Genomic DNA, 8322 nt, shown 5'->3' with positions numbered 1-8322 from the left:
TGGCTCTGATGGAGGAAATTCAGGGCTCTGGGGAAGCGCACTTGGCCCCCTCTGACCCGGTCAGCGGCCCTGCCAAAGGCTCGCATACACCTGCCTGGGAGAAACTCGGGGAAAAGGATCCATCGTTCTTGCTTTTAGTCAAGAGAGTAAGACCACAGGCTGCCGTCATCCACCCAACGCACACACACACGTGCACACACACACACACCGTCACTCTCTACTTAGGGGACAAGAGCTTCGCTCTGCTCCCAGGAAGACTGCTTTCCCCTTCCTATACCCCAGCCCCTGTATTTCTACCTCTCCCATGCCCCGCAGCAGACCCCAACAGTGCTGAGGGTGTGGGCAAGTCCCTCCCAGTCCCCTGCACGGCCTTGGCCTGGCCAGTGTCTGCCACAGAGCTAACTGCCTTTGAGAGGGGTCTGGTGGGACTTCCACCTCCCAAAACTTATTACTGAGTGCCAGGAACCAACGGTAACCGAGCACCCAAATAGCACTTTCTCCGCCTCCTTTGGAAAGTTATTCCTCCCAGGGACCGGCCTCAAGGCTTTCGGGAACGATGCAGCTCCTCTCTGGCAGGTGCAATACCACCACCTCGCATGGGGTCACCTGGCCTTGGCTGGGGGCTTCCAGCTGAAAGGGCTCAGCTTTCCCAAGATGACAACCTATTTCCCATGGCATCCATGCTTGTGGCATGAACTTTTGGTGACTTTGCTATACCCACATCCCCTTAACAGAACCCGAGTCCCCCCAAGTCCCTTGTGACCGAGCCCCCAGGCCCCCTGATGCTCCTCACACCCACCCCACAGAAGGGTGGAGAGGCCGAGACTTGAAGCTAACTTCCTGGGGGGGGGGGGGCGGGGGATGAGCCTGGGGCATCCAAATACAAGAACCCTCTTCGATGCAGGCTTGCTGGTACACCACGGGCTCTGCCCCCCTCACTTTAACACCCCAAAGCAATGGCGAACCCAGGCTGGACAAGGAAAGCCTGGAAGCTGTGGCGCTGGGGCAAGGCTGGCCCCTCGGTCAGCTTCCTCTGAGCCCATGCAGCAGCCGGAGCAGGCGCAGCCCCTGCACCCTGTTCCCACTCTGCCAGGCAAACTTCCAGCACCAACAAAGACAGCAACAGGTGAAGCTGTTGGGAGGTGAGAAAACCGAGACTCAGCAGGCCCCCCCGCCCCAGAAAGAAAACACCTACACACACGACGAAATGGCAAACCAAGTAAGACCAGCTCCATCACCAATAATTCTTGAAAAAAAAAAAGAAAAATGGGGTTTATTGATTTTCTTTAAACTGCAAATAGTCGTTACAAAAAGTTTTTTTTTTTCTTTTAAATAAATTCACACAAAGAAAGAGAAATAGAAAGCAATGGTAGTGGCCAGCCAAAGGAGTAATTACATTCATCTTTGTGTGTGCGCGCACGCCAGTTCTGTTTACATCAACATCGGAAAACTCCACACCTAGAATCCAGAACCTTAGCTCTGCCAGCGGAATGTCGAGACGGGCGCGTGGAAGTTAAAGGGTTTCTCTCGCTGACGCTCCCTTTCAGAAGCTACCCCGGACAAGCTGGTTCCCTTCTGCACTGTCACAGAACTTCTACATACATTCTCAGTCCTAGTCGTGAGAGGCCGAAAGAGAAAGAAACTCAATTTGCAGTCCAACACAAAGGGGGGAATTTCTAAAATAAATAATCCAACAGTTTTTTGCATTTTTTTAAATTAATTTTTCATTTTTTTAAAATAAAATAACCAAAAAAAGTGTAAAGTTACAAAAAATGTTGTTGAAGAATAATATATTAAAACTGTGGAAAAAAAAAGGAAAGACACGTCACAAAATTTTAAGATTAATATGAAGATCATAATTTAACATAAAAGAATATATTCTATGGATTTGTCATCCCGATAAATATGAACAAAATTAACAAAAAAAAGGCATAGTTTGGCAATAAATACGTTTTGATAAGTTAAATAAGCTTTTTTATATTGATGTGCAGTGACAAGCAAAATTTTTGCTCTCCAATTTCTGAAAGTTACATGAAGTTTAAATCCCAGGGAAAAAAAGCACGGTGTGGATGCTCTAAGGAGAGACCTACGGTATTCTAGAGCAAAAAACCATTAAAGCTACTTCTACAGGAAATCGCCTTACAGATACTGTATGTGGAATGAATACCATTAACTGCTCACCCCTTACATGGTTTTTTTTTTTTTAGTTTTTCTCTCATTTTTTTTTTTGTTATTTTTTTTTCCATAAAAGATGTCACATATGAACTGGGGAACTTTAGCACCAAAATCAAGTCTCTCATAGTCCACCTAGCGTCCCCTTCCTCCCCACTTTAAAAGAAAAAAAAGAAAAAAAATTAAATCACAAAGTCCCACGGATGTCAATATCTTCGTGTCCGCTTTTCCCAGCCTTCCTTCCTGCAGCACTAGCAAACCTGGGCAAGATTAGTCAACAGGGGCTCGGGATGGAAGGAAAAAGACTTTCGGGCATCAAGATAAGGTTCCCCCCCACCCCCCCAAAACCCAAGTCTGCCAAGAACAACTCTCCTCCCAAGGCGGGGCGCGGGGTCCCGGGCAGGGAGGGAGGAAGAAGTGTGTAGGAAGCTGAGACAAGGGCAGGCACAGCTCTGTCGCCAGAGTGGGGAGCTGCTAGTTCTGGGTCCCCCCTCCCCTCCCCCTCCCCCTCCCCCTGGGCAGAGGCTCCGGGAGGCCCAAGGGCGCCCCCTGGCGCTGAAGAGGTAATATAGTCACAGTGACAAAGTTCGGTTACAAGGCACTAAGTTGCTTCTGTAAACTGATACTGCTTTTTCTTTTGTGATTTGGCACTTAAGGAAACAGGCGTCTACTGACAGTATGGGACTTGTCTGTTCTGCGCGTTGAGTGGGCTGTGAAAACCGAGGGGGGGGTTTCAAGCCAGAAGAAGCTACTGACAAATGGACTTGTCCTCATGTTAGGGGGGCGGGGGGCACGGGGAGGGGCACTCCAAGGTTCTGGGTGTGTAGGGGGAGGGGTTGAGCTTAACCTTGCTGGGGGCCTCGGGCGGGGTAGGGGGTCTGGGGGTGTGGGGCGGGGCGGAGCAGGCAGGGGGTCCCTCCCTACCCTGGCTTAGTCATCAGAGATGGAAAGTCTGCTGAAGATGGGCAGACGTCTTGAGTTGTCCAAGGTGGGGGAATCGGAGCCACTGTGGCTGCTGCTGGAGCTGCTCAGGTAGCCCTCGTGGTCCGAGAGCGAATCCTGCGGGCTGGGGGGCGAGTCAAACATGTGGGGCGACTCGGACATGGGCCGGAAGAGGAAGGCGGTCGGGGAGCCGCCGCCGCCCGGCAGCCCCATGCTGGGGGCAAAGAGGTTCGCCAGCTCCTGGCTGGAGAAGGCGAAGGGGTTATTGGTGCCATCGGGCAGGGTAGGTGAGCCCAGGAGGTCATCGGCGCTCAGGATGGGGGGTGGGGTGATGGACGTGGGGCTGTCCAGCAGCCCCGAGGCGGCGGCGGTGGCGGCGGCGCTGGGAAACCCAGCAAAGCTAAAGCTATGCTGGAGGCGGGGGCGGTCGGCGGAGAGGTCCCGGGCCCCGGCCAGGGCGCGGCGCTCCTCGGCGTTGTGGATGAAGTGGCAGCGGGGCCCGTAGGGGCAGAAGCCGATGGTGTGGAAGGTGCGGCACAGCTCCGTCTTGTACTTGGGGTGGCGGGTCAGGCTGCGCAGCTCGTGGATGCCGTGCGCGAACTGGCACTTGTCCCCGTACTTACAGGCGCCGTTCTCCTCGAAGGGGCGGCACAGCTCCGTCTTGTAGCGGCTCGAGTTGACCTGGCCGCTCCCGGGCTGCTTCTGCGGCGGCAGCAGCCGCTCGCCCCCTTCGGAGAAGGAGCGGTCGCGGAAGCGGCTGTCCCGGGAGCTCAGGGCCGCGGCCGGCTCGCCCTTCAGGGTGCTGAGGAGTTGGTTCTGGTGGAATTTGGAGCTGGGGAGGGTGACCGAGTGCCTCCGGGGGAAGCCCCCGCCGGCAGGGGTGCCCACTGCCTTTCTGTCCAGCAGGCAGCCCGCGGTGCTGGGAGCACTGTAGTTGATCATCTTGTTACCCTGCAGGGAGGAGAGAGCAGAGAAAGGGGCGGTCAGCCATGGGGGGGCAGCCAGCCAGGGGCAGGCCCCTCTCACCGGAGCGGTCTCCCCGCCCCCAGCTGCCCCCAGGGTGGATTTTGGTCCCATGAATAATAAGCCACAAAATGCTGGCTGACAAACTGCTTCTCCTTCTGTCCTGCTCCACGCTGACCCAGGCCATGCACCCTCATAACCACTTGTACCTGTAAAACCAACTCCCTGACCTCCCCGGGGGGCCCCTCCACCCAAAGTACCCAGCTCAGCAGGACTCCCCTCCCCCTACCAAAAATGAAAAGCCTCAGAGAGCAAAGTTAACAGGCAAGTCCCCCTCTCTGCTCCCACGCAGGACCTGGCCCACGACTCTGGACTTCCTGGTCCAGAACAGTGCTCCCTTCCCTGGGCGCAACAGGTGCTCACGGCTGCCTGAGCTCCCTGCGTGAGGGGGGCAGGACGGAAGACCTAGGGGCCTGGTCTGCGCAGGGGAGGGGGAGAGAGGGGGCTCCAGGCTCCTCCAAGGGGCTATTCCACAATGCTCTCCCCAACCCCCTGGGCGGCGAAGATGCCTTTGCAGTGAGTGGCCCCGCTTCAAGAACAGGCTTGGAGAAGAGTCCCAGTGTTTAATCTTTAACGCGAGGCTGCACATGGGAAGCAAAGGCAAGTACCCACCCCCCACCTCCCAATCAATAGCAGATGGGGGGGGGGGTGTGCAGAGCAACTACACGAAAGTTTCCGTTCCAATGAGACCCTGGTCACCTGCCCAAACGGTGGATGAGCTTTGGAAAGGGTGTGATGGGGGGGGGGGGGCGGGGAGGACCTGGGAGTTGGCTCCCAGGTCGTGTGGGTGCCACCGTGCCAATTCTGAAGTCGGTCCCTCGGGATCAGCCGTGGGGGATCGGGAATCTGTAACCGCAACCACCCCACCGAGCGGATTACAGGAACCCAGTGGAGAGCCGGTTCCCAACAATGAGGTTCATTTAAAAAGTCCTGCCGGGGGGGAGGGGGCGAAGAAAGCGCACTAGATCAAAGAGCGGGAGCGCGCGCGGGGAAGAGGGGGAGACTGCGGGAGCGAGTGGAGGTCGCCAGGGAGGAAAGCTGGGCATTCCAACTTCTTAAAAGTTGCTCTGCAGCTCCCGGCGTCCGGGCACCCCAAGCCTGCAGCCCCGGGGCCCTGGCAGCTGCGCCGACAGCAGCAGCAGGCTGGGAAGACGGCAACATGACCCGACGTGTTGAAGACGGGGAGAAACACTGCAGCAATTAAAAGCAGCCGAGCAGCTTCACCCTTTCAAATTGGGGGAGGGGGCGGTTGCAGAGAAGTTTAACCACCACCACAGGCTTTGGTTCTGTACATTCAAACCGCACGCCTGGAACGGCTCCGAGTTTGAAACCGGCTTTTTCCAACACGGGCTGGCAAAGCTACAAAGCCCAAGAAGCAGGCCCCTCGCAGGGAGCCCTTAAGCTCAGCCTGGCAGTTTGTGACGACCCCCTGCCCCCCACCCACCACCACCACCACCACCACGGCCCACGAGCCGCGCGGGCCTTCGGAGCAGCCCGGGGCCCACTCGCCCCCTAGCCCCGCAGCGCCGTCGGGCCCGGCGGCCCTAACCCCGCCGCCGACTCATTGGCAACATCTTTTCAATCACCACTGGAGGCCTTTCTCCCCCGAACCGATTCCCCAGCTCCTCCGAAGCAGAAGGCGTGGGGTTGCCTCCCGGCCACGCGTCGCGCCAGACTCGTTTTCCCGCGGGACCCCCGCAGCCCCACGCCCAGCCCACAAGCCGGCCGCGCTTGCATGGACGCGCGCCCCTCCGCGCCGCGGCCCCCGGGGCGCACCCCGGCCCCGGCCGCACGTCGCGGGCCGAGGACTCGCCCCAGACCTGCCCCGAGTCCACGCAGCCTTCGCCCCCCAGGATCCTGGCTCCCAGACCCCGGGGTCATCCCCGCCAGGGGCCGTGGAGACTCCCAAGGGTGCGGAGGACAAATTCCTTCAAACTCGGCCGGAACCGCAGGCGGAGACGCAAAGCAGCTCTAGCTTCGCCTCCCTCCTCTTCCTCCTGCTCTCCAAAGACCCAAACTTTTTGTTCCCCCCCCACTCCCGGGGACGGACGAGTGCGGTCGTTCTTAAGGCAAAACCGAAAAAGAGTTTTCGAAAAAGCAGTCGCTCCGCCCCACTTTACCTTGCATAAAACTTCGCTCAAGTCGAAGATGGTAGCAGACACGAGGGTGGTGGTCATCCTGAGCGCTCGCACGGGGGGCCGAGGCGAGGGTCTGGTGCGTGGCGAAGGTCCCGGTGCGGGGAAGGCGCAGCCGCCGGCTCTGGGGTCTGGACTCCCGCGCGCCTGCTCCCAGCGCCCCTCGCCTGTCTCACTCTCCCGGGCTGCGGCGCGCAAAGCCCAATTTATAAAGTTTCAGATTTGGTGGGCCGGGGGAGGAGCTCTAAAGTTATTTAAATGAGGAAGAGGAGGGGGAAAAAAGTTGATTGACACCGAGGTTGAATCAGCCATGCGGTCAAGCTGGGGGTGGAGTGGGGGGGAGGAGAGAAAAGCAAGAAGGGGGAGGGGAGACGAGGAAAGAGGCGGAAAAAAAAAAAAAAAAACCACTGCGAGCCGCGCACAACTTTTTTTTTTTTTCTTAAAGAGGAAAACTTTCGAGTCGGCGGGCTCGGCCGGCCCGCGCCCCGGGTGCGCGCGGCGCAGGGGGAGGGGCGCGGCCGCCGAGCCCGGGTCCGTGACGTCACCCCCCAGCTCGGTGCCTGTTGTCGTGTTGTTGTTTTCTGTCCGGCACGAAGGCGGGCTCGACTTTCTCCTTTTTTTTTTTTTTTTTTTGCGCGTCCCGTGCGCCCGGGCTGCGGTGTCCGACGGGCGCGGGTGTCCCCTGAGAACTCCGCCAGGCGCCCGCACCACTCCCGGCGTCTCCCAGCGAACCGGGCGGGCCGGGACGTACGCAGCGTTCGGGCCGAGGGTTGGAGGCTTGGAGGGGGTTCGTGTGTTTTTTTTTTTTTTTTTTTTTTTTTTTTGCGGAGTGGGGGGCGGGGGTACTCGGGAAACTTTTTCCCCGGGGAGGACCCGGCCCGGCGGGGGCGAGCGCAGCGCGATTCTGGGCCAAGCACGCGTCTACACTCGCGCTCGCTTTGCAGCCCGCGCTTGTCTGGGTGTGGGCGGGAGGGGGGGGGGCATTGCCAAAAAAGACCACCGCTCGGGCCGATTGCTACTTTGAACAGGTCTAGGCGTGGCGCTTCTTTCACGCATCCAATCTAAACTTTTAAAAGCACAGGAAAACCCTAAAGGCTTCCTCCCCGCAAAAAAAAAAAAAAAAAAAAAAAAGGAAAAAAGAAACCACAGCAACGAACCACTTTCCACGCGCGCTTCAAACACAGGCCTCGACTTCCCCGTCCCCCACACACACCTCCTTCGCCCCGACGCTAGAACAATGAAAAAAAAAAAAGTGACTTTGGCTAAGCACGCAGGCGAATAGGGGGAGGCGACACTTTTAACTCATTGTCGTTTCCCTCCCGCCCCCACGGGGACGGAACATATGGCTGGGCTGGCCGCGCTGATTTGGCGGGCGGTGGGGAGGGGGTGACACGGGACCCACGAAGCCAAAAGGCCCGCGGTGATCATGAACTCCCTTTTTAAAAAATGATAAAATATCCACTTATTTACTGCTAGGTCCGGATGCCCCCCCCGCCCCTCCCCCGGCCTCCGCCCGGGCGCCGGGGCGCGCAGCGAGGCGGAAATCGCGGGGCCGCGTGTCTTTCCTATTTCCACGCGGGCCGGGCCGCCTCCTCGGGCCTCGCGCGTTTCTTCCCAGCACTCGAGGCCGCCGGGTCTTGTTATGAAACCCCGCGCGCCGGGTGGCGGAGAGCGAGTTCCATTGCGATGTAATTAGGTCACCCCATTAGGAGCTCGCTTCTTTGGAAAGGACGGGGCGGGCGGAGCGCAGAGGGCTCGAGGCGCACCCCCACCCCCACCCCGCTTTTTTTTTTTTTTTTTTTTTTTTTTTTTACTGCATTTCTTATTTATTCGTCAACCTCCGGGCAGAGCCAGGGACACCGTACCCACCCCAAGGTTTAGGCGCCGGCTGTTTGTCCGCTTTGCGAAACACCCAAGTTCGCAGCCGCGCACTACGTGAGCTCCGGCAGGGGCGGCTCTTATCGCGCGGCTCTGACAGCCACGGCGGCGGCGGCCCCTCCGCTGCTGTCCGGCCGCCCGGGGCTCCCCCCGCCCCGCTCCCCAGCTTTTC

The 8322-nt window shown here is 58.3% G+C and overlaps 1 protein-coding gene across 1 annotated transcript; it reads right to left on the bottom strand.

The window, feature by feature from the left end:
• Positions 1 to 1251: 1251 nt before the first annotated feature.
• ZFP36L1 (ZFP36 ring finger protein like 1) lies at positions 1252 to 6459 on the bottom strand. The gene is made up of 2 exons (XM_062181419.1): positions 6258 to 6459; positions 1252 to 4065 (listed from the first exon to the last, which is right to left on the bottom strand). The coding sequence occupies exons 1-2, from the start codon at positions 6312 to 6314 to the stop codon at positions 3103 to 3105; spliced, it is 1020 nt and encodes a 339-aa protein (XP_062037403.1). The 5' UTR covers positions 6315 to 6459; the 3' UTR covers positions 1252 to 3102.
• Between the last annotated feature and the right edge of the window lie 1863 nt (positions 6460 to 8322).

The sequence above is a fragment of the Lepus europaeus genome, chromosome 22 (genome assembly GCF_033115175.1).
Source record: "Lepus europaeus isolate LE1 chromosome 22, mLepTim1.pri, whole genome shotgun sequence".
Taxonomy (NCBI): Eukaryota; Metazoa; Chordata; class Mammalia; order Lagomorpha; family Leporidae; genus Lepus; species Lepus europaeus.
This window is presented reverse-complemented; position numbering and strand designations above follow the sequence as displayed.

Bases quoted from the DNA above. Each gene is read 5' to 3' on its own strand.
- ZFP36L1 (XM_062181419.1), bottom strand. From the start codon at position 6,314: ATGACCACCACCCTCGTGTCTGCTACCATCTTCGACTTGAGCGAAGTT. The intron at 4,066-6,257 runs GTAAAGTGGGGC...TCCTCCCTGCAG, and splicing joins TGAGCGAAGTTTTATGCAAG to GGTAACAAGATGATCAACTA.